Source organism: Cetorhinus maximus, chromosome 4 (genome assembly GCF_964194155.1).
Source record: "Cetorhinus maximus chromosome 4, sCetMax3.hap1.1, whole genome shotgun sequence".
Classification (NCBI taxonomy): Eukaryota; Metazoa; Chordata; class Chondrichthyes; order Lamniformes; family Cetorhinidae; genus Cetorhinus; species Cetorhinus maximus.
In genome coordinates, this window is record NC_135882.1 from 162,522,406 (window position 1) to 162,547,852 (window position 25,447).

The 25,447-nt window shown below is 44.5% G+C and overlaps 1 protein-coding gene and 1 long non-coding RNA gene across 2 annotated transcripts in view; one reads left to right on the forward strand and one right to left on the reverse strand.

The window, feature by feature from the left end:
* LOC144680013 (uncharacterized) overlaps nucleotides 1–25,447 on the forward strand; it is a 773,835-nt gene that overhangs the window by 595,721 nt on the left and 152,667 nt on the right. The window lies entirely within an intron of this gene.
* The window catches only part of mppe1 (metallophosphoesterase 1), an 84,003-nt gene that overhangs the window by 33,602 nt on the left and 24,954 nt on the right, over nucleotides 1–25,447 (reverse strand). The window contains exons 2-6 of the mRNA XM_078541081.1: nucleotides 24,943–25,051; nucleotides 21,767–21,870; nucleotides 15,854–15,934; nucleotides 9,213–9,321; nucleotides 6,747–6,821 (exon numbers count right to left, since the gene is read on the reverse strand). Of these exons, the coding sequence (XP_078397207.1) occupies nucleotides 6,747–6,821; nucleotides 9,213–9,321; nucleotides 15,854–15,934; nucleotides 21,767–21,870; nucleotides 24,943–25,051 (478 nt within the window). The remainder of the gene's footprint in view (nucleotides 1–6,746; nucleotides 6,822–9,212; nucleotides 9,322–15,853; nucleotides 15,935–21,766; nucleotides 21,871–24,942; nucleotides 25,052–25,447) is intronic.

A 25,447-nucleotide genomic window follows, 5' to 3' on the forward strand; every position in this document is an offset into this window, starting at 1 on the left:
TAGAAACTCAAATCAGGAACTGTGAGCACCAGCAGTGTGGTAACTTCACCATTGTAACATAGGAAGGAAATCATTAAGCGCCTCAAGCCAGTCCAACATTGAATGAGATCATGGTTAATCTGCACCCTAACTCCCTTTTCTGTTGCCTTCAACAGAGAATGGGATAATTAGCTGAAGAGAAAACATTTGTGGGGAAAAGGGACTAGGTGACTTGCTCTTGCAGAGAACTAACATGGACACAATGGGCTGAATGGCCTCCTTCTGTGCTCTAACCATTCCATGATTTTCTGATGCTCACAGACTGAAGCCCCTTTGTTCTTTTCTCGATCCTGCACATGCTTACATGTCAAACCTTTTTCAATTCTGATGGCCTGACATAAAACAGAGGGTGAGGAAGTGCTCAGCAGCACTGGAAGAGATCTAGAAGTCTAGGTTAATTTTCAAATGGTGCATAAAATTGAGGCACACAACCTCATTATAATATTTAAATTGTCAACCCAGCTCCTGGGAGCTGGTTGGCTGCCCACCCACCACCCTCCAGTCCCATCTCCTCTAAAAGCAGAAGTGAGCAAGTTCAGATAATACCTTAACCTCTCATCCTCCCCAAACCTGACTGTTAACTGTTTCTCTCTGCATAGATGCTGCCTGACCTGCTGAGCCTTGCCAGCTTTTCCTGTTTTCATTTCAAGATTTCTAGCTCCTGCAATTTTAATATAATTTTGCGGATTTCCACAATAAGCCAGGTGGGCAGTCGGCGAAAGTTAGGCTGACATCGGGCTCGGTTTGGGGTGGAACCTGCAGTGTCCCTACTTCAGACGGGACATAGCTGGAGGAGGGAACTCCCAGGCCAGGCTGAGCAAAAGAGCAACAGTGGATACACTGGGTGAAGGAGCTGTACTTCCCATTGGAGTGCTACTAATGGAGCTTGCCTGCATCCCCGAGAACAAATCCAATCACATATCACAAATTAATCTTCTTCTGCTGCTGGGCCTGTAGAAAGCCCATTGAAGCAGTCATTATCCTGGGCAATAACAGTGAGGGCTTCTTCATCCCAGATGACGACAGTGAGTCGTCCTTCATCCCAACATCTCAGTTGAGAACAGTGAGGAGTGCTTCATCCCATCATTCTGAATGAAGACAATGAGGAGTCCTTCATCTTGGATGAGCAAAGTGAGGAGTCCTTCACCCTATCTTCCTGGATGAAGACAATGAGGAGTCCTTTATCCCGGGTGAACACAGTGAGGGGACGGTCATGTCAATATCCTCGACGAGGACAGTGAGGAGTCCTTCATCCCATTATCCTCGACGAGGACAGTGAGGAGTCCTTCATCCCATCATCCTCGACGAGGACAGTGAGGAGTCCTTCATCCCATCATCCTCGACGAGGACAGTGAGGAGTCCTTTATCCCATCATCCTGGGGCATCAAGTCCAAGCGACAGAAGTGAAAGGAGAACGGGAAAACCTAGCCCAACATTCAATTCCCTTACCTTCTAATTGGATTTATGCTTTGGGTAAATTCTCCGATCTAAACAGGGTTAATCACAGCTAGGTACATCCCAAAATAATTTCTTCCTATCATCACTCCTCAACTTTGCTTTGACCAATTTGGACCCATGCCCTTTCAAGATTTTACCTTTTCTATTCCACTTCCTATGTACAGGATCCTCCCCTCTTATTTACCTTCATTCAAGGTTGAAGACACAAGTTTTTCTAACCTTTCTTTGTAATTCAATCCTCAGGTGCCACTCTGCAACACATTGAAGAGCTGGATATTTTTCTTCTGCACTGGTGACTAGACTGAACGCAGTATCCAGGGTGTAGGTAGATTAACCAGAGCAGCTTCATAACAACAGCCTCAGATTTATGGTTTAATGACTTGTCAATGCTACTCAGAATGGTTTGCTTTATTGGTTGCTACCCTACAAGGACTGGAATTGCTAAGGTTCAATCTGGGAACATTTGGAAAGAAAAAGTGGGATATTAAAAGGAAATGGGGAGTGAGCAGGAGCAGGGTTATGCTAGATGGCTCATGGGAAGAAAAGCACCAGTGTAGACTTGATGGGCCAAATGGCCTGTTTCAGTGCTGTGATATTCCAAAATTCTTATGAGCCTCCCATCACCCACAAAACACTTTCAGGTTCTTCTTTATTCAGAAACTATGTCCTGCATTTGTGCTCCCAGTGTGTAAGACCATACACTTAACAGCTGTGAATTTTATCCACCATAGCGTTCATGCTCACTTGTAAGAACCACCCGGGTCCTTTTGTATTTCCCAAGCTGCTTTGTTAGACTATATCTGCCCTTCAGTTTCCTATCTGCCAACTTTTTTTTTTAATTCATTCACGGGATGTGGGCTTCACTGGCTGGGCCAGCATTTATTGCCCATCCCTAGTTGCCCTTGAGAAGGTGGTGGTGAGCTGCCTTCTTGAGCTGCTGCAGTCCATATGGTGTACGTACATCCAACAGTGCTGTTAGGGAGTTCAAGGATTTTGACCTAGCGACAGTGAGGGAACAGCTGATATATTTCCAAATGAAGATGGTGAGTGGCTTGGAAGGGAACTTCCAGTTGGCGGTGTATCTACTGCCCTTGTCCTTCCAGGTGGTAGTGGTTATGAGTTTGGAAGGTGCTAAGGAGCCTTTGGTGAATTCCTGCAGTGCACCTTGTAGATGGCACACACTGCTGCTACTGTGCATCGGTGATGGAGGGAGTGAATGTTTGTGGGTGTGGTGGCAATCAAGCGGGCTGCTTTGTCCTGGTGTCAAGCTTCTTCAGTTTGTAGGAGCATCACTCATCCAGGCAAGTGGGGAGTATTCCATCACATTCCTGACTTGTGCCTTGTAAATGGTGGACAGGCTTTAGGGAGTCAGGAGGTGAGTTACTCGTCGCACGATTCCTAGCCTCTGACCTCCTCTTGTAGCCACAGTATTTATATGGCTAGTCCAGTTCAGTTTCTGGTGAATGGTAACCCCCAGGATGTTGATAGTGGGGGATTTAGTGATGGTAATGCCATTGAACATCAAGGCGCACTGGTTGGATTCTCTCCTGTTGGAGATGATCATTGCCTGACACTTATGTGGTGCAAATGTTACTTGCCACTTGTCAGCCCAAGCCTGGATATTATCCAGGTCTTGCTGCATTTGGACATGGACTGCTTCAGTATCTGAGGAGTTGTGAATGGTGCTGAATATTGTGCAACCATCAATGAACATCCCCACTTCTGACCTTATGATGGAAGGAAAGTCATTGATGGAGCAGCTGAAGATGGTTGGGCCGAGGACACTACCCTGAGGAACTCCCGGTAATGAGGTCAAGAGCTGAGTGGCCCTGGCGGAACCCAAACTGGACATCAGTGATCAGGTTATTGCTAAGCAAGTGCTGCTTGCTAGCACTGTTGATGACCCCTTCCATTACTTTGCTGATGATCGAGGGTGGACTGATGGGGAGGTAAATGGCTGGTTGGATTTGTCCTGCTTTTTGTGTACAGAACAAACCTGGGCAATTTTCCACATAGCCGGGTAGATGCCAGTGTTGTGGCTGTACTGGAACAGCTTGGCTAGGGGCGCGGCAGGTTCTGGAGCACAAGTCTTCAGTAAAATTGCCAGAATGTTGTCAGGGCCCATAGACCCAGTGCCTTCAGCTGTTTCTTGATATCGCGTGGAGTGAATCGAGTTGGCTGGGGGCCTCCGGAGGAGGCCAAGGTGGATCATCCACTCGGCACTTCTGGCTGAAGATTGTTGCAAATGCTTCAGGCCTTATCTTTTGCACTGATGTGCTGGCCTCCTCCATCATTGAGGATGGGAATATTTGGGGGCCTCCTCCTCCAGTGAGTTGTTTAATTGTCCACCACCATTCACGACTTGATGGCAGGACTTAGAGCTTAGATCTGATCCGTTGGTTGTGGGATCACTTAGCTCTATCATTTGCTGCTTATGCTGTTTGGCACGCAAGTAGTCCTGTTTTATACCACCCAGGTTGACACCTCATTTTTAGGTATGCCTGGTGCTGCTCCTGCCATGTCCTCCTGCATTCTTCATTGAACCAGGGTTGATCCCCTGGCTTGATGGTAATGGTAGAGTGGGGGATTTGCCGGGCCACGAGGTTACAGATTGTGTTCGAGTACAATTCTGCTGCTGCTGATGGCCCACAGCGCCTCATGGATGCCTAGTCTTGAGTTGCTAGATTTGTTTGAAATCTATCCCATTTAGCACAGTGGTGCCACACAACAAGATGTAGGATATTCTCAATGTGAAGGCGGGACTTGGTCTCCACAAGGACAGTTCGGTGGTCACTCTTACCGATGCTGTTATGGACAGATGCATCTGCGGCAGGCAGGTTGGTGAGGATGAGGTCAAGTATGTTTTACCCTCATAGGTTCCTTCACCACCTGCCGCAGACCCAGTCCAGCAGCTATGTCCTTTAGGGCTCGGCCAGCCTGGTCAGTAGTAGTGCTGCCGAGCCACTCTTGGTGATGGATATTGAAGTCCCACACTCAGAGTACATTCTGTGCCCTTGTCACTCTCAGTGCTTCCTCCAAGTGGTGCTCAACACAGAGGAGCACTGATTCATCAGCTGAGGGAGGGCAGTACATGGTAATCAGCAGGATTGCCACCTGATGCCACAAGACTTCATGGGGTATGGAGTTGATGTAGACAACTCCCTCCCGACTATATACCACTGTGCTGCCACCTCTGCTCGGTCTGTCCGATGGGGATGGTGATGGTGGAGTCTGGGACATTATCTGTAAGTTGCTTGACTAGTCTGTGTGATGACTCTCCCAATTTTGGCACTAGCCCCCAGATGTTAATAAGGAGGACTTTGCAGGGTCAACAGGGCTGAGATTGCCATTGTCGTTTCCGGTGCCTAGGTCAATGCCGGGTGGTCCGTCCAGTTTCATTCCGAGTGGCTTGCTAGGCCATTTCAGAGGGCATTTAAGAGTCAACCACATTGCTGTGGATCTGGAGTGACATGTAGGCCAGACCAGGTAAGGACGACAGATTTCCTTCACGAAAGGGGATGGGTTTTAACAATCCAGATCTTTACTGAATTCAAATTCCACCATCTGCTGTGGCGGGATACGAATCTGGGTCCCCAGAGCATTACCCTGGGTCTTTGGATTACTGGTCCAGAGACAATACAACTATACCATCGCCTCCCCTTTATATTGCATTTCTGGATTCAGATCAATGATGAAAGTTGCCATCAGGTATCTTACATTGATCTACAAGTCACTTGGCTCAGTATGCCTGACCACTTCTCTTTGCCAGCCAATTCCTTATCCACTGGGTTATCCACTGCCTTAAATTTGTGTGGCAGCCCTTCTGGAAATCTAGGAAGTGAGGGGTCTCACTACCTGAGGAAACAATGGCCCGTAACTTCCACGCTCCCCAGTGTCAGATTTGGGGGGTACCCCACAGATGCGCTGGGGAATCCCTCTGGCAAGTTCCCAGGCAAGGGTTTCCACGGCAATTGTCCAGAAGTGCTAACTTCCTCTGGACAATTGTGCTGCGCTGGGAACTATCGGAAAACGTGATTTAAGTCGCAAACTTTGGATGGTTCCGCCGGGGTTACACCAATAGTTACCCAGAAAAAGTTAGAAGAATTAAAACCTCTTCTAACTTCAGAGTAACTATTGTAAAGACCCAGAGCGACCCCACGGGACTCCCCCTCACCCCAACACATCCCCCCCACACCCCAGCCCTGCCCCCCCTACATCCCCCTTCCGACCTCCAACAACCCCACCTCCCCCCGCCGTCGACCTCAGCAGCCCCCAACATCGGACGCCGACCCTACCCCCCCCGCAACCTCGGACCCCAACTTCCCCCACCTCAGATCCCCCACCCTGACCTCAGAACCCACCCCCGGACCCAACCCGACCTCGGAACACCCCCAACCCAACCTCGGACCCCCCGACTCGACCCCACCCGGCCTCAGCGCCCCCGCCCCTCCGACTCCTGACCTGACCTGACCTCGGATCCCCGAACCTTGGACCTCCCCCCTCCCTGACCCGACCTACCCCCACCCCAACCCAATCTCAGTCCCAACCTTCGATACCACCCCCCGACCACCGATCCCCTCCCCCCTCCCAGACCTCCGGACACCCATCCCCTCCCCAACCTCCGGGTATCCACCCCCCCCTTACTCTGGACACCCACACACAACGCCCCAACCTCCGGACACCCCCAACCCCCAAATCCTATTCACTTACTTTCTCCTTGGCCTGTCAATTTGCCTGGCACTTTAAACTTATCTGCTTTACGGCAGCAAGTGCTGTAAAAACAGGGCTGTGGCCTCGAGTACGCTGGATCTGGACTTCGCTGGGGCCTGCAAGGCGTCTTGCGCTGCAGGCCCCAAGCAACTCCGGCGAACAGAAGTGGCCGCACAATTTTCAAGACCAAGTAAGTGTGCATTTATTTCTTCTAATTCCTGTAGGCCGCACTTTCCGACGCTAGTCAGAAGTGATGACCCAATAAGCAGGATGTTTGGCCAGGCAGGATCTGCCCCTTCCCAAACAGTGTTGGTGGTCACTTAATAAGTTGTTTTCATACAGGTACACCTCAGGGTGTTCCTAAAGGTTGATACAGTAGAGTAAAACAGGAGTAAACGCAATTAATTTGTTGAAGCCAAAACAACCCATTTGTACAAGTGATCATTCAAGAACGGACAAGTCATCCAGGTTCAAATTCCAGTTGGCACACTCAACCTTAAAGAAACAAATCAAAACTACATAAGAAACCAGATTCCTACCTGGAGTAAAATAGGAACAGATGCTGGGAATATCTCCTTTTCTTTACAGTTCTCATTGGAATGGCTTGGGTCCAGCTGTTGACGAATTTTACATGAACGTTATCAAAGGTTGACTGTTTCAATTTAATTTTGCATCATTTTGTGTGAATAATAGAATATCAATTGGCATATGAATTCTGCAGTGAGTAACTCACCTCATGTTTCCCCAAAGCCTGTCCTGAATGTGATGGAATACTCCCCACTTGCCTGGATGAGTACAGCTCCAACAATACTCAAGAAGCTCAACACGATCCAGGATAAAGCAGCCCATTTGACTGGCACCCCATCCACAAACATTCACTCCCTCCTCAACTGACACACAGTAGCAGCAGTGTGCACCGTCTACAAGTTGCACTGCAGCAACTCACCAAGGCTCCTTAGACAGCACCTTCCAAACCCACGACCACTACCACCTAGAAAGACGAGGACAGCAGATAGATGGGAACACCACCACCTGGAAGTTCCCCTCCAAGCTGCTCCCTATCCTGACTTGGAAATATATCGCCGTTCTTTCACTGTCGCTGGGTCAAAATCCAGGAACTCCCTCCCTAACCGCACCTACACCACATGCACTGCATCGGTTCAAGGAGGCAGCTCACCACCACTTTCTCAATGGCAATTAGGGATGGGCAATAAATGCTGGCCTAGCCAGTGACGCCTACATCCTATGAACAAACAAATATATAAAAGATTATTTTGCCCCAAAGTGCTGTTAGTTCGGCAGAAGAGTTCAGACATAGCAGGAGGAACCTGGAACAAACTAAATCACCCCTGAGCTGAAGAGGCTGTGTGAAATCTCCTATTTTCATTGATCCTATTTTATGTCATCTAGCCATAAAATAATTTACACTTGTACAGCACCTTTAACATTGTTTATCATCCCAAGGTAGAGAAGGGAGGTTAGGGATGTAAAAATTGACATGGTCACAGGGATAAGCTTAAAAGGAGGCTTTTGAAAGCATGGAAAGATGCAGAGAGGGACAATAAGAAGAGAACTCTTAGAATGCAAGACAATGATGACTGTTAGCCCTGAAATTGATTAGGGGAAGGGTAAAGTTGAATATAGAGTAGGTAAGTCTTAGAACAGTAGAGGATGCAAGCTGTAACACAGGGCTGGGGCAGGGGAGAACAGGAGAAGGTTAAATAGAAAGTGCACAACGAGCCCTGTGGTAGATAGGAGTAGAAATTTGAAATTGACACACTGGGGATAAAATGAAGCCTAAATCAGCTTAAACAGGACACTCATTACACACTAGTGGGTTCAGCCTAAGCGAGGAGCCCAAGAGGGTGAAATTGGACAAATATATGGAGTTTCTGGCAAGAATCAAAAAGGACTGCTTTGGGCTCACTTATATTTATTTAGAGGAAGTTGGCTTATCCATAATGTTTCGATTTCACTCAGGGAGTCATGAGTCTTTGGAACTCTCTTCCTGAAAAGGTGGTGGAAGCAGAGCATTTGAATATTTCTAAGGCAGAGGTGGATAGATTCTTGGTAAGCAAGGGGGTGTTAAGTTATCGGGGGTAGGTGGGATGCAGATTTCAGGTTACTATCAGATCAGCCATGATCTTATTAAATGGCGGAGCAGGTTCGAGGGGCTGAAGGGCCTACTCCTGCTCCTTGTTCGTATGCTCATAGCCTATAAATCAGACAGCACCAAGACAATCAGAGTCGAGGGTGGAGGCAAAGCAGTAAAGCTAGAAGGCACTGACCATCGTTTGCAACTTGACCTCATGCTTACACATAATATCACCAAGGGGCACCATGTATGAGAAATACAAAGCAGCAGAGACTGGATATTGGACACGCTGGGGTGACCATGGGGGAATGGAAGATGTAGCCAATGAAGATATGTTGGCTATACTGGCAGGTGCAGAAAGTGGGCTCCAAAGGAAAGGTTCGGAGAAGGTTAACTGTGTCAAGGGTAATAGAGAGACGAAGGCAAGAAAAAGCACCACAGTTATAACTATACAAGATATCACTGGCATTTTGACCAGATAATAAAATAATCTGAGCTTTAATTTAAACTAAACATCTTTAAATGTCACTGTCACAAATTCGTGAACAGAATCAATGACATCGCTGTCAGCAATGTTTGTATGAATATTTAATACTTACAAGGCTGGAATCAAAAGTAAATGGTATATTGATTGATAATTACAATGTTACAATGATAGAATTGTACAGCACAGGGAGGCCATTCAGCCTTTTAGACTTGTGCCTGCAACAGAGCTTTCGAATTAATCCCATCTCCTGCTTTTCCTCCATAGGCGTGCATTTTTCCTTTGAAGTACTTATCCAATTCCTTTTTGAAAGTTACCATTCAGCCTACTCTTCCTTTTGAAAAATAAAATCATTTCAAGTTGCATATTCATTGCAATTAGCGTCAATAGGCATCCCTGCTGTTTCACAAATGCTGTTTCACTTACCTGTCGAGAGCAGTTTAACGCCAGGGAGAGTTGAAGAAGATCATTTTCTACTTTCTCGCAGATAGAACAACCATCTCCTTGCAAAGCAATGCTGTTCACCAGAACAAAGCTGCAAACACAAAACAGCATTATAATTCTTCGGTCGCTCTACATTTTCAATGGATAATTTTGCTCGAGCATTCAGAAGTATGCTGGAGAGTGAAACACTTCTGTCTTAGTTGAGTCGGCATCACAGACTAATATCCCCCGTATTCCACCAACATTTATATGGGTAGCACTAGCTCAACCAGGCACGACCTGTCGATGGTCATCCTGATAATGAAACCTTTGAAATGGGAATAATCTAAAAGTGGGTCTTGGAGAGTTCAAGTGATGGGGCTGTGACGGTTTCCTTTGGCAGCTTGTTCTATTGCGGGATTGACCTTGGGAAGAAAAATTGTTGAGACAACTGTCTTGGAAACAAATGGTCTTTGTAGTCTATGTGGATGACTATCCTATTTTGTCATTGCTGGAGGGCGTCAGGTGCTTGTTTCTGTCAATTCCCACCACTCCATTCCATATTTTATAGAACAGAGTGTCTATTTTCCTCCCTCCTTTGCCGTAGTGATTCCCATTCCAAATTCTTGATCAAAGCTGTGACACTGGTGTCACTGCCGAACGCTTTGCTCTGAATCCAGCTTTATTCTATTCCAAAAAATAACCTTCATCTCAGCATCATGGCATCTTCCATCGCCCCTGTCCGATGCTTTCATTAGTATACCAGCTACCTTTACAATGCATCCTGCTATGGGTTCATATTCATTAGAATTGACTAAAACGGCCTAAAAATATTTTTCTTCAGCACTTTGTAAAAATGAAATTCAGACATCTATGTTGTTTTCCTCTGAAGGATCTCCTTTTCGTAAAGCTAAAGGCATAAACCAATTAAAAGTTTTATTTGCTGAAAGTTACCAGCATACTTATTTTTGCAATGTCTTCTAGACTTTTGCATATTAAACAATAATTTTGAGGGGAAAATGGTCAGTTTCTTTTTTTCTCACTCTGCAAGATAAGTTTGTTTCTAAAGTACCTCAACCCATTGATAAAGGTTCAGGCCAGCAAACTCAGGGGCTGAGGTCTCGCCACATCTACTGACCAATGGCTCAGGACACCCGCCTCAACTAATCAGAGATCAACAGGACAGAATTCACCTTCTACAGTAAGGACACCTGTAGCAACGTTGTAACATAAGGACGGGACTATCAGTGGTTGCCAAGATCACTGGTGCCCTAAGCATTGCAATTATCGGGCATTAGACTGACCACATATCGATCAAAATGATGCACTGGTCAGCCTTACAAAAACATTTACCTATGTTGATTTTTAAAAAACTTTTATTTCTAGGATTAGCATTGGGGAAGAGTTAAATCAGGATCGCAAGGTGTTTCTCAATGGAAAGCCCCGCAGTTCAACCTCAAACTAGAGTGCTCTTCATAATGGAAAAGATAATAGTTAGCTCATACGAAGGGTAGTGGAAATCTGAAACTCTCTCTCCCTTGCAAAAGACTGCAGGAGCCAGGTTAATTGAGAAAGGCGGAAATTGATGGGTTTTTTTTTTATTAGACAAGTGCATCAAGGAACATGGAGCAAAGGTAGATAAATGGAGTGGAGGCACTGGTTAGCAATGTTCCTATCTTCCTATATTCAGCTAGCCAGAACTGTCTTGTTTAATGATAAACCATTGTCAGAGATTGCCTTCATTCAGTGCTAATCAATGACTATTTGCTCCAATGTAATTATCAGAGTTATTTGTTGTTATGGTTCATTTTTCTGTGGTGACCACCTCATTATAGATCAATAGATAGGTTCCAGCATGAAGCAGTAAACTTTGATTCGCAGCTATCCTCACAGGAGACCTTGAGAGGTGAGGATTGGCTGGAGCCCACTGTAACAGACACTTTGATGGAGGAGATTTAGATCTGCACATTATTTTTTAATATTCATTCTTGGGATGTGGGTGTAACTACATCCCTAATTGCCCTTGCTTAGAGGACATTTAGGAGTCAACCACATTGCTGTGAGTCTGGAGTAGGTAGGTAGGACCAGGTAAGGTCCCCTAAAGGACATTAGTGAACCAGGTGGGTTTTTACATCACTTGGCAACTTTCATGATCAAATTCCAGAATTTTTTTTTTTATTGCATTCAAATTCCACCATCTGCTGTAGCGGGATTCAAACCCGGATCCCCAGAGCATTACCCTGGGTCTCTGGGTTACTAGTCTAGTGACAATACCACTATGCCACTGCCTCCCATAGTCCATGTGAACATCTCATAGCCCAAAGCTATTTGCTTTCAAAGTTAATATCTACCTAGCCAAGGAGAGGAAGGTTGGAGTGAGCTTACACTAAATGAACTTCTATTTAAAAGGTTCATGTTTAGAGAAAAATCTGGCTGTGTCTTTGTTGTTCTATATTGCTAGCGATGTACAGAAATATATTCCACTCTATTCAATGGTATTCTTTTTATTCACCATCCTAAACAAGTAAAAGCACTAGTTGGTTAAATGTGATAAGAAAGTGCACCAATTATGTCCTGTAAAGAGAGGGGAGTCATGATGGGAAGTGATACTCGCTACCTCTCTATGCTAGCTACAGGAAGTAAAGGTTTTCTATTATAACCCCTTTACCCAAGGGTTGATGATAACCCTACCCATCAGGTGAGGATGGTACATGCAGTTGGGGGTTGGACCGGTCAACAGGGGTTGCACTGCATTCCTGATAGGTTCCCATCCCCTACTCTCCTGAAAATCAACATCACAGGGACACCTGCTCAGGTGGGTGGGGCTAATTTTACATCCAAACGTCCAATTGTGCGATCGATACCGCAACATCATTTTCAGCTCAGAGTGTCCATATGGGGCCAAACCTGAGAGTAAGAGCTGGCAGGAGACAGCAGAATGCCCAGAGAAGGACATAGCAAGAAAAGTTCTATCTTTCTGAGGAATGCCTGTGGACCTGGAAGAATTGGAGGAGTTTTCCCCTGTGGCCCCACATGTCTTGGGCTTTCACAGCCACAGCCTTGCCTCACCAGCCTAACACCAATACCCTTGGGAAACTCCCACATACCTCCCACTCCCAGCACCAACTTCATACCTGGAACTGTTCCATTTGGTCCTCATTATCCTTGAGGTCACAACCTGCCTGCTCTGATTTCATCCCTGATGATTTTGGGAGAGACGCAATGAGTGTCACTGGCAAGACCAATTTGATGCCCAGTCCAAATGGTCTGTGAGATAGTTATGGTGAGCTGCCGCCTTGGACTGCTACAGTCCAAGTGATGTAGGAACACCCACAGTGCGGTTAGGGAGGGAGTTCCAGGATTTTGATCCAGCGACAGTGAAGGAACGGCGATATATTTCTAAGCCAGGATGGGTGTGTGACTTGGAGGGGAACTGGCAGGTGGTGGTGTTCCCATGCATCTGCTGCCCTTGTCTAAGTGATAGGGGTTGAGGGTTTGGAAGGTGCTGTCGAAGGAGCCTTGGCGAGTTGCTGCAGTGCATTTTGTAGATGGTACACACTGCTGCTACTGTGGAGGGAGGAGGTGGAGGGAGTGAATGAATGTTGGAGGTGGTGGATGGGATGCCAATCAAGCAGGCTGCTTTGTCTGATGTCAAGCATCTTGAGTGTTGTTGGAGCTGCCCTCATCCAGGCAAGTGGGGAGTATCCCATCACACTCCTGACTTGTGTCTTGTAGATGGTGGACAGGCTTTGGGGAGTCAGCTGGTGCATTACTCTCTGCAGAATTCACAGTTTCTGACCTGCTCTTGTGGCCACAGTATTTATATGGCTAGTCCAGTTTAGTTTCTGGTCAATGGTAACCTCCAGGATGTTGATGGAGTTTAAATGAGACCCAGGGTTAAAACAGCCTGAGCCTCAGGCCGAACTCTCCATGGGGATTTCTCTCCCACCCTGAACATGCCACCCAATTAAAAACGACCCAGCAGATACTGTGTGCAGGGTGCTGGTTAGTCCAGTTGGCTAGACAGCTAGCACGTGGATCAGATTTGTGCCAAAAGCACAGGATTCAATCCCCATTCTGGCTGAGGTAGATTCGGGACCTGCTTCCTTGCCCTACCTGTGGTAAAAATCATGGCACTTTGCTGTGGCTCAGATATTCGCCAAGAACCTGCTTTTGAGCAGACAACACAAGAGCAAGAGTATTTTCCAGCAATTTTTGTTTTCTTTTCAGATTTCCAGCATCCGCAGTGTTTTGCCTTTAGCAAGAGGATGATACTGGGTATCCCAGGTCACAGGGAATGCAAGATCAGTGATCTAAGTAGAGAGGATCAATGATTCCTTCCATGTGTCCAACTTGAAGCCTTTAGAGGTACAAGTGTGGTAAAGCTTTAATTACATGTTTGACTATATGTCTAGCTGAAGGGGGGGTATTGATGAGATTTAATGGAAGCACCATAAGGTTGTATGTAAACATGATTGGGTTACAGTATTTGCCATCTACCTATTAAAATGGAAGATTGGATCCTAACTAAAATGAGTCACAAAAAACACATGAATAGAGTAGCTGCAACATGAGCTTGAATAAAATTAATGTCAAAACAGATCCATGAGATACTTCAGAATAAGTAAATCACCAAGAGGAATATTAATACCATTACACAACCTTTTCCCATTTTGTATGGTAAGCTCCATTATTAGATGTCCTAATGGGCTGTTAAAAGTACTTGCCAGCAGGCATGTAGCTCTGGACCTATTAATTTGCAACTTCCAATAGCTAAGCCATCAACTGGAATATTCCCATGGCTGGGTGCAGTCCGTGACTGTGGCTCCAACTGAGAGACAAAATCTATCCATAAACAATGGGACAATCGCTGAGGTGATATGCAGGGACCATGGTTTATGAGGCCAATCAGGGGGTCACCACATATCATTTTCACTGCTAATCATAACTTTTGAATTACACATGAGAGTGTGTGAATGTCTCTGCTTGTAGCAGTTTCACCCATCTCACATTGTGGGCTATGCGAGTACAAAGCCAGCCTTATTTCAAGATACTTTCTTGGGCTGAAACAACAATTTATATTTATATCGCATGATTAACATAATGAAATGTCCCAACGCACCTCACAGGAAGAATTAGAAAGCAAAATATGATACAGAATTACCCAAGGAGATATTAAGGCAGGTGACCAAATGCTTGTTGGCCAATGAGGTAGGTTTTAAAAAGCATCTTAAAGAAGGAAACAAAGGCCAGGATTTTATGGTCCCGTCATGGCGGGGAGGGGGCTGTAAAACGTGGCGAGCCATTCTAAACTCCATTGACTTCGGCGGGAACATAAAATGCCACTGGCGTAAAATCCTGCCCAAAATGGACAGGTGTGTAGGGAGAGAATTCCAGAGTCTGGGGCTGCAGCAGCTGAAGACATGGCTGCCAAAGGTGGAACAACGAAAAAAAAAAAATCGGGGTGGCTGGTCAGGCATCCTAATGTCCTGCGGAGATATTTACAGTTTATTTTCACCATCCCGAAGTCAACGTGGTGTGAAAGTGATCCCACCCCAGCTATAGTAGTCTGTGCTCAATGTAAAACTCAAATTTCTGTTCTATCATCGTCAGTGGCTACGTATATACATCACTCTGACAACCAAAGGATTGGTCACTGGTGTTAGCATCTAACCTGTAAAGAATGGTTTTATATGTTTGTCATGTTAATTACATAAGACTTAAAGCCCAGAAACCAGCCATTTGGTCCAACTAGTCAATGCCAGTGTTTATTCCCCTACAGGAGCCTCCTCCCACTGTACTTCATCGAACCTCAACCTTATCAACATATCCTTCAATTCTCTTCTCCCCATATACTTAACAAGCTTTACCTTAAATGCACCTATACTATTCAACTCATCATCTCTTTTTGGTAGCAAGTTCCACATTCTTACCACTCTTTGGATAAAGTAGTTTCTCCTGAATTTCCTAATGCATTTATTGTGACTTATATACTTATATATGGACCCCAGCCCAGTTATTTTCTAGACATCTGATGCTTGGTGCCCACTGGTATTGGCGCCTTAATTTCCTGTGAAACTAGAAAAGAAAATACAAAAATCTTGAGGATTCAGATAAGTTAACAGGATGTTTGATATTACAATTTCTAACCTAAACATAGAAGGAGAGGTGCATCACAAGGAGCCAAGAATATCGACCAAGGTAAAACTAACTGGTGCAATGGTACAAGTCCAGATGCTTTATATGGTATAGGGGTGGGTAGCACCACCTGTCTGCAGTGTCATAGCATTCACTTGCTTCTTAAGCAGTGGTTTCCCCAGAACCCATACAATGGATGGGGGCGGAAGGGAAATGCAGGAATGGGCCACCCATGCCTCATCGGATGCAAGTATTCCACCAGACCTCAATCCAGAGTTCAGTGAGTGGCGATCCAGGTTCCGCTCACCAGAACTGTCCGGAATGGGGACGCTACCAATAAGCCACAGGCTCGCCCCAATATTATTTCTTTCAAGGCCTCCATGCTTCAAGGACGTCGAATTATCCCCCACACCTTTCCCAGGCATCCCTGCAGAGTGCCAATTGCTCTTTAAACCATTGAATGTATCAAGCAACACAGTCGGAAAAAATAATTCGAGTTCACTTACTTTATTCCTTTTTTTGTCACCACTTTTGCAGAAGTGAAGTTAAACACCCCCTCAAACCTCTGCAGTTTGTACCAATCCATCCTGTAAAATGAAAGTCAAAGGTACTTGGTTCAGTTTTACTAAAAAGCGTCATTTGCACAAGCCCAGCATTTAGTGCTTTTCAAGCTAAAGTGGGTTCACAAAAAATAATAAAATCAGAACATTAAGATAAATATGCGTGAATCTTTATAGCACACGGTAAAATCTAATACAGGTAAGTCCTTACAGCACCTGTTGTTTAGAGCAGTGGGGAAGTGTCTTGAACCTCACGCACTCCATATTAATAATGCAGAATTCTCAAATACTGGGCCAGCAAAGTCATTAATACACTACTATGCCTTTATTCAACTCTTTACATAAGCAATTTTCTATGCCCTGACATTGGGAGGGACAGTTTCCACATTCATTCGAAATTCCTGAATCAATTTATTTTGTCTCTCACAGATTAAAGGGTTGGGGATTAAAAGATGCTTTCTTTTAATTGCCAAAAAGATCTCTACTCTGAATAGTTACTCTCCTTAGAAAATCAAGGTGATCTGAATTGCTGTTGCATTGTGGAGATAAAGCAAGGATTGGGACTACTTGGATAACTCTTTCAAAGAGGTGTCACAGACTCGATGGGCCAAATGATTTCCATCTGTGCTCTGATGATTCTATGATTAATTCTAGGCACATGAATAACTGAGTGAGTCATAGAGAGCAGGATTGCCAATTCAGCCTGTTCTCACTGCTAGTAAATTGGTCTCAAGCCAGTACATTGGTGTGGGTGCTATAATTGGCCTCAGCATTCCTGAGCTGGTGAGTATAGGGAATCAGCTGGACTCCCACTTATGATCACTTAGGTGGTGAGCACTACTCAGGTGGTGTGTGTGTAAGTCATAAGAATAGCCAATTGACTGAGGAACCAGAAAGCACCAGTGCCTAGAAAACTGCTTCAAAGAAAGCAGAGACAGGTATACAAGCACATCTCCATTAGCAGTGCAGAATTTATAACAGATTGATAGTTTATTTTTGGTTCATAACCTGTAGCTGTTTTTCAGGAAGGTTAAGAGTAAACCAGAAACTCAGAAAATTAATAATGCCATCTGAGAATGTAAAGCTCCACCCTGTCCCAGAAGTCCACAGTGGAGAGAATGAATCCCCAGATTTAACTGTTACATGAGAACTTGCTTAAAATCAAGCACACAGATGCTGGAATGTGTTATAAGGCATTTAACTTATCAGGAAGTTGAGATCGTGTAATAGGCCACAAGAAAAATTTCCAAGTTTTTACTAATGCGCTCCCAATTCCAAAATATAGTACAGTTTATAACAGACAAATTGAAAGACTTTGTACCATTTTCAGGATTTCAGCAACAGCTATAAGGCTATTGGTGCTCAGGCTTGAAAGGAGGACAGAAGATGCGTGTGCGTGTGTGCATGTGTGTGTATATTGGCAGCAATATCGGCAGTGATATCAAGACGAATCTTGCTGCTACGTTAAAATGGAATAACTTACTGTGATATTCTTACACAGCAATATTAACTATGGAGGAGCAAATGGACATTGATATACCAATGTCACTTGGTAATAAAGAACCCTAATGTTGCTGAATGATATGTTGCTGAAGCTTTTTGCCTTCGGTCAAATTTCTCCAAGGATGTATTCAACCCGAGTTGAATACACCAATGTTCATTTCCAAATACATTGACAATGTTAATGTGGGACACAGTCCCACGATAGAGTGAGCATTTATAAAGGATGAGATTGAGCAGATTTGTTGCAGGATAACTAATCTACACCATGCCCTGCACTGTGATTGATCTGGGGTATGCACATTTCTTTTATTTCCCGATTTGACACTTGCTAGAAAAGACATATATTCCTGGGCAGGGACCCATTCTCTACAAAACAAGAGGAATACGTTGCACCTTTTTTGAATTACATGAAACATGGGGAGCCTATAGTTCCCTGTTGCTTTCTCCATGGCAACACCTTGGCCAATCAGAGTTGACTTGTCAGCCAATCAGCATTCTTATCTCCTGTAGTGTAAACTGTTGCGATTGTTTGAAATTTGGCATTCTTGCATTTGTTCTGCTGAGTGAAAAGTGAGAAGCTTCGGCAACATGTCTCTCTTTTCAGCAATATTCAAGTTACCAATGTCATTAGATGCATTAACAATGAATAATTTCAAATGGAAATTCGATGGATACTTGAGGGAAATAAACTAGCAGAGCTATGAGGATAGAGTGGAGATTAGACTGACTGGTTACTCTAGAAGAGAGACACTATGGACTCAGTTGGCTAAATGGCCTCCTTCTGAGCCATAATAACTCTAAGTAAATAAAGCCATAAAAGAAGTAAATTGAATACTTGGCTTGTATCTAAAAGCATAGATTACAAAAGCACAGAGGTGATGTTGACCTCAGTTGGGCTGCAGTTAGAATATTTTGTGCATTTCTAGGTCCCTCATTTTCTATAAGATGTTAACATATGAGGAACGTTTGAGGACTCTGGGTCTATACTCGATGGAGTTTAGAAGGATGAGGGGGGATCTGATTGAAACTTACAGAATACTGAAAGGCCTGGATAGAGTGGACGTGGGGAAGATGTTTCCATTAGTAGGAGAGACTAGGACCCGAGGGCACAGCCTCAGAGTAAAGGGAAGACCTTTTAGAACAGAGATGAGGAGAAACTTCTTTAGCCAGAGAGTGGTGAATCTATGGAATTCATTGCCACAGAAGGCTATGGAGGCCAGGTCATTGAGTGTATTTAAGACCGAGATAGATAGATTCTTGATTGGTAAGGGGATCAAAGGTTACGGGGCGAAGGCGGGAGAATGGGGTTGAGAAACTTATCAGCCATGATTGAATGGCGGAGCAGACTCGATGGGCCGAATGGCCTAATTTCTGCTCTTATGGTCTTAAAAACTATAGGAAAGAAACATTGCAGATCTTGCCAGAGATGAGGGGCAGCTGTAGGTATGAAGAGAGGGATGTGAAGCTAGGAGCTCTCTCTACTAAAGCTCAAAAAGTGTAAGAGGCAACCTGGAAGAGGAATGATTATGAAGCTAAACAGTGATGGATTGTTTCTACTGGCTGGCAAGACGACAGGGGGCAGGATTTTCCAGTCCCGCCAGCCGCAGCCACCATCGCAGGCGGGACGGGAACATTTGGAGAGCAGCCAAAAGTCAGGGTACGGACAGGCAGTGGAGAGGGTAAGACAGTCAGGGCGCCCCAACATGTTAGCTGCACGAGCTGGCAACCCAGCCCACACAGACCTGGCAGTTCAGTGCGACAAATTATTTCCTTGTTTGTCCTGTTTGAGGTCTTGGAGTTTTTAAGTAGGATTACTCACTGGTGGATTAATCTGAATCAGATCTGTTACTATCAACATTAATGGGGCTGTGGATTTGAACTGCATTCATGCCTCCCATGGTGTACACTCTGCAGCACACAAATAAAAACAATTGACCACCCCTGACTAAGTGGCATATGTGGAGAAAAATACCAGCGTGGACTCGCTGGGTCAATTAGTTTCTTTTGCAAATCCCAAAACAATAACTACGTTAGAACATGCTATGAATTGATCCGTGAAATAGTACGATGCTGTGGGATGACATCATTGAACCCAAGCTAATCTTTAGCTCCCAGCTGTAAAAATGTGCCCCAACATGCCAGGCGGGATACAGGACGTAAAAGGTTAGCCTTCCTATCCCCACCCTCAACTCCAGTTGAAATTTTCAAATATTCCAATCTATGCAAATACCACAAGGTATTCTGTAATAAGGGTGTTTATATTTCAGAAAGGGTCCCCTTGTGCTACAACTTGATACTGTGACTCGGATTTAGTCACGGTTTGGGAGGTTTTAATTCTCGCTTAAACCTGGGAGAATGAGAAAAGCTCAAGTTCCAAAGGGAGTTAATTTTTTACATGTATTTTCCAGAACAATGGCCCGGACTTTGCATTTGGAATAACACTGAGGTTATCAACGCTAAAGGGTAAATCGGACAGCAACTTCCATTGCCCACACAATTAAATACAAAAATCAGGAAGCTGCTGTCAAAAGTTGTCCTCCCCAAACTCTACTACACTGGTACCTCGCCGAGGCACTCAGCATTCAAACACACCAAGTGCACGAAGTTGCAGTATTTACGACTAAACACACCAGAAAAAGTTAGCCCTTGTTCATTCAACTGTAATTGAGTCTTTAACAGAGCAATATGCTTCAATTATTGATAAACAACCTCTCTGGCATTGAAAATTGACATTTACAATTATTTTGCTTTTAATTAGTGGAATGTTTTTAAAAAGTTATTTAAATACCCAAAACCTTTCCTTCGTCTCTTCTATCTTGCTCCCTTATTCCCATCTCTCTGTACAGATTTACACTGAATACTGTAACTTACCCTTCCTGTTTAGACTCTGCAGCCTCGATCTCGACTGAGGCAGTTCCTTAGAGCGGGTGGGAGAGTAGTTTTAGTCAGAAAACCCAGAATTCATGGTTTTGCCACACGCTCTGTGTGTTTTGACATCACAGCATGGGTCTTTAATTTCCAGCAGGCTCCTCATCCAGAAGGCCAGCCTCACTGGCAACTGCTTTCAGCATTGGGCACTGCATCTCAGGAGGGGTATATTGCTCTTGGGAGGGTGTGCAACTCAGATTCACCAGAATGACACCAGGGCTTTCGAGGGTTAAACTATGAGGACAGGCTGCACAGGCTGGCTTTGTAGGTAGAGAACTAAGGGTGATCAAATTGAGGTGTTTAAGGTGGTTAAAGAATATGACCGGGTAGATAGAGAGAAACTATTTCCACTGATGGGTGAGTCCAGAACAAGGAGGCATAACATTTTAATGCAAAGTGTTGTGGAAACGTGTAACTCCTTTGCCCATAAAGCTGTAGCGGTCAATTGAACATTTCAAAACCAAGATTGACAGATTTTGTTAGGTAAGTGTGTTAAATGATGACAGAGCCAAGGCAGAGCTGGGTGGAGTTAAGATACAGATCCAACTGAATGACGGAATAGGCTCAAGGGGCTGAATGGCCTCTTCCCATGCCCCTAAATCACAGTCTCTGCCTCCACTTTCTGGATAAAAAAAAAATGCTTTTGAAAGCTTAATCTCAATGAATTTAATTTGATCGCCCAAAACCACTGAGGTCCTGCATATTATCTGCCAGATATGCAGCCAATCACCTCTCAGATTAAACACACTGCCCCCTCCACTGCTGCTGTTTAAATTTTGTTTAAAAAAAAATTAAATTTTTGAAATCATCAGGATATGCTACTTTCCCTCACTCTGCTAACATTCTGAGCATCCTGAGGATAATTCCCCTCCAGTAGTTTTATTTTATTTTTGTCATAAATCATTTTTGAAACCTCTTAAAATAATTTCCTCTTAACAAAAACAAGGAGGTCTCAACATTAACCTTACTTTTAAAGCAGCTATATTAAAAAACAAACTTCAAAAGCAGATGAGTTTCATTTTGAAGTGATAGTCATCTTTACAGGGGTGTGGGGACTAGAAAGACATGGGAAAATCAAAACGTGGGATATGTGGTTTGAATCTTCTGATGAGGTACAATTCAGATCAAACATATTTGAGCTAAAAACAGAAAGTGCTGGAAAAACTCAGCAAGGTCTTGCAGCATCTGTGGGAAGAGAAATAGAGTTAATGTTTCGAGTCAGATATGACTCCACAAAACTCAAAAATATTTGAGATTGGTTTGAGGCATTTACCACTTGTGCCCAAATTAACAAATTTGGCATAACTGGGCAAAGTGTTTCTGAAATGCTCCTCTTAACAGGCAGCAGCTCCACAGGCAGGAACACCGATTGCAATATCCTCACCCTACATGGGTGCAGCTGAAACTGTTGCATGGAGGCATACTTACTCATAGTGGAAGCCAATATCGTGATTCCCGACTACCACAAACAACTCTGTGTTGGACGAATGCCTGAACATCATCTGAAAACGCTGCACATCATCTTGAAAGTCCTATTAAAGATCCATGGCATCAGTACAGGAATTATAGCTTAACCATTTAATTAAGTCTTGGAATACCCGTATCTCAAGTAACAAAAAGGAAACAGGCCATTATAATCCCTCTCCTCCAGAACAAAAATATCCTTGTCTATTCCTGCAATGGACTAGAAGCTCCCCCACCACCACCCCCACCTCCCCCATTAAAAGGAAGGTTTGAATTTATCTAGCACCTTTCACAAATGCAGGATGTCCCAAAGTGCTTTACAGCTAATGATATACTTTTGAAGGACTGTTCTAATGCAGGAAAGGCAGCAGCCAATTTGCACACAGCAAGTTCCCACAAACGGCAAAGTAATAATGACTAGATAAATCTGTTTGATCGAGAAATAAATATTGGCCAGAACGCCAGGGATAACTTTCCAACTTTCTCGAAATAGTTGCATGGGATCTTTTATATCCACCCAAGAGGGCAGGCAATATCTCAAGTTAATTTCTCCCCCAAAAGACCACACTTCCAAATGTGCAGCATTCCTGCAACACTGCACTGGAGAGTCAGTCTTAATTTTTATGCTCAAGTCCTAGAGTGGGACTTGAACCCACGACCCTAAGGAACACTGCTGGATTAAAATCAGTTTTCCTTTTCCTGTAGACTTGTTTATTTGCCAGGACATTTTTTGGCCTTAACCAGCTATTGAGATGCCCAAAATATCAAAATGTCAAAGCAATTACACCTTTCTTTGGAATTTCTGCACTGCTTTGCCAGCTTTTGGAGGGTCTCCATTCTAGACCAGTAACATAGCCCTTGGATCATTTCAGAGATTTATTGGAAGGTAGACAAAATGAAAAGCATTTCCAAACAATTAGATCTGCCAAAGATATTTTTCTTTTACAAACTCCATTATCAAGCGCTCACACAAATGAAACATTTCATAAAGTTTCTTCCAAAAGTACAAGTCACAATGTGCTGCTTTGGTGTAAAGATTTTTCAAGTGCTGGGTGACTTATTCACAGCATTCTGCCTTACTTAAAAGGCAAAGCACTGTGGCTGCTGGAAATCTGAAATTAATGCTGAAATGCTCAGGAGGTCAGGCATCATCTGGGGAAGAGTTTTTGGCCTTCCACCCAAAACATGAACTCCGGTGTCACCGCCCCCCCCCCCCTCCCCCCCTCCCCACCCCTCCAACCCCACAGATGCAGGGTCATTTCAATCATTTCAGCACTTTCAGTTTTCATTCTGCCCTTAATGTTCCGCAGCTGATTACGAATGGTGTTGCAATATCTAGAGAGGTAACAGGAGAGCACATTGAAACAGGGCTCTCGAAATAGCATCGAAGCTGAATACATCTCGAGCTCCTTCATTGCTACGTGGAGGCTTCCGTTTAAACTGCTGTGGAGGGCCTCCCATTGTGAATCTCTGCAGAGTGCTTCCTGTGGAAATGTAATCAGGATGAAAATGTCAGCAACTTAAAAATTGTAACTACAAGCCCATCTCCCATCAGTCCATTGTCTTTTGGATCAGCTGCTCTAGGTCGAGGTGACACTGTAAGTCAGTGTGCCAAGGTTCTCCTGGCTGGCCTCCCACCCCACACCCTCCATAAACTTTATCTCACCTGAATCTCCTCAGCCTGAAACCTAACTCTATGGCACCTTTGGCAGTCTCTTCTTGGCCTCCACCTATCACTGGCCCCCTAACGAGCTCTACCTGTCCCTCCCACCCCCCACCCCCTCTACCAGCTTATATTTCATCTCATTTCTATATTTTTTAGTTCTGATGAAGGGTCATACGGACTCGAAACGTCAACTGTATCCCTCTCTGCAGATGCTGTCAGACCTGCTGAGTTTTTCCAGGTATTTTTGTTTCTGTTCTAGATTTCCAGCATCCGCAGTATTTTGCTTTTACCATACCAAGTCCCGTTCACCTCTGACCTACATAGACTGCCGCTCCGGCAACACCACACCTTTAAAATTCTTAGCTGTGGTTTCAAATCACTCTATGGCCTCGCACCCGATCAGTGTAACCTCCACCAGCCCTGCAAATCTCCAAGGTATCTGTGCTCCTCCAATTCTGGCAACTCTCACATTCCCGATTTTCTTAGCTCCCTCGTTGGTGGCCGTGCCTTCAGTTGGCCAGGCCCAAAGCCCAGGAATTCTCTTCCTCAACCTCTCCACCTCTCTCTGCTCCGAAAGCTCTTGGTGGCCTGTCCTAATATTTCCTTTTGTGGCTTGGTGTCAAAATTGGTTGGATAACTGCTCCTGTGAAACCACCTGGGACATTTTACAGCACTAAAAAGGTGCCATACAAGTCAAAGTTACTGTTGTAAGAATATAACTCTTCTGCTACAATTCCTGTAAGAAAATGTCATTCTGCATGTTTAGACTTGTACAAGAATAGAGGCAAGCTAATTTTCAAAACATTTAGCAATGAATCACCCTGAGCATGTTCCTGTTTACCTTCTACTGGCCAACTTAACCAACTACATTGATAGAAGCCCAGGAACAAGTCTACTTTCTCAGCTAAGATTATATTGTTGACTTAGAAGAGGAGAGCAGTTATTTAAAAAGAACGTAAATTAAAACAAAGCAGGCAGGAAGTGTACATTAAAATAACTGGGTCACGTGGTAGTTCTACTGTTGTGAGCACCAGCGACGGTTCAAATTTCCAATACAGTTAAACTCAGTTAGGGGCATTGTCAAAGGGAACCTCCTCTGCGGAGTGAGGAGACAAAATAGTCACTTATCATCAGGTTGTTTACGCTGTTTGGCCAAATTGAGCGTTAGCAAAAAGGGTACAAGATGTTCCTCCTGAGTCACAACAGGTACGCACCCAGCTAGTTACTGAAAATTAGGGAGCGTGCAGAAAAGAGGCTGCTATTCTCATAGAACACATACCCTCAGAAATATATGTCAGAGAATTGCTTTTCGTACACATGGTTCAATAAAACTTTTTTTTTTACACATTTGTTACATTTAATCAAAAGCACCACGTCAATTTCATTGTTGCAATTATGTTCCAATTGGAACTGGATCAACTGAAGGGTCCAGCAGAATAACAGGCCAAACATGATAAAAATCACAATATGGTACCTCTGGGGAACTCCACTTCCCCTCGTCAAACAGGTCACCGAGAACGAAAACAACATCTGGTTCGAAAAACCACAAAGCAGTTTGAAAAGCCCGTTCCATCTGCCATTCCCTGGAGAGGGACAGAATAGCACAAATTTCAGACATTATTGCTCATGGCCTGCAAGAAATGTCACCAATTTTGTCACTACTTCTTCTCACATTCCGACATAACAACGGCCACTGTCCCCATCCAAAACTCCCAGGGCAGGTACAGCACAGGGTTAGATACAGTGTGAAGCTCCCTCTACACTGTCCCCATCAGACACTCCCAGGACAGGTACAGCACAGGGTTAGATACAGTGTGAAGCTTCCTCTACACTGTCCCCATCAGACACTCCCAGGGCAGGTACAGCACGGGGTTAGATACAGTGTGAAGCTCCCTCTACACTGTCCCCATCAAACTCTCCCAGGACAGGTACAGCACGGGGTTAGATACAGTGTGAAGCTCCCTCTACACTGTCCCCAT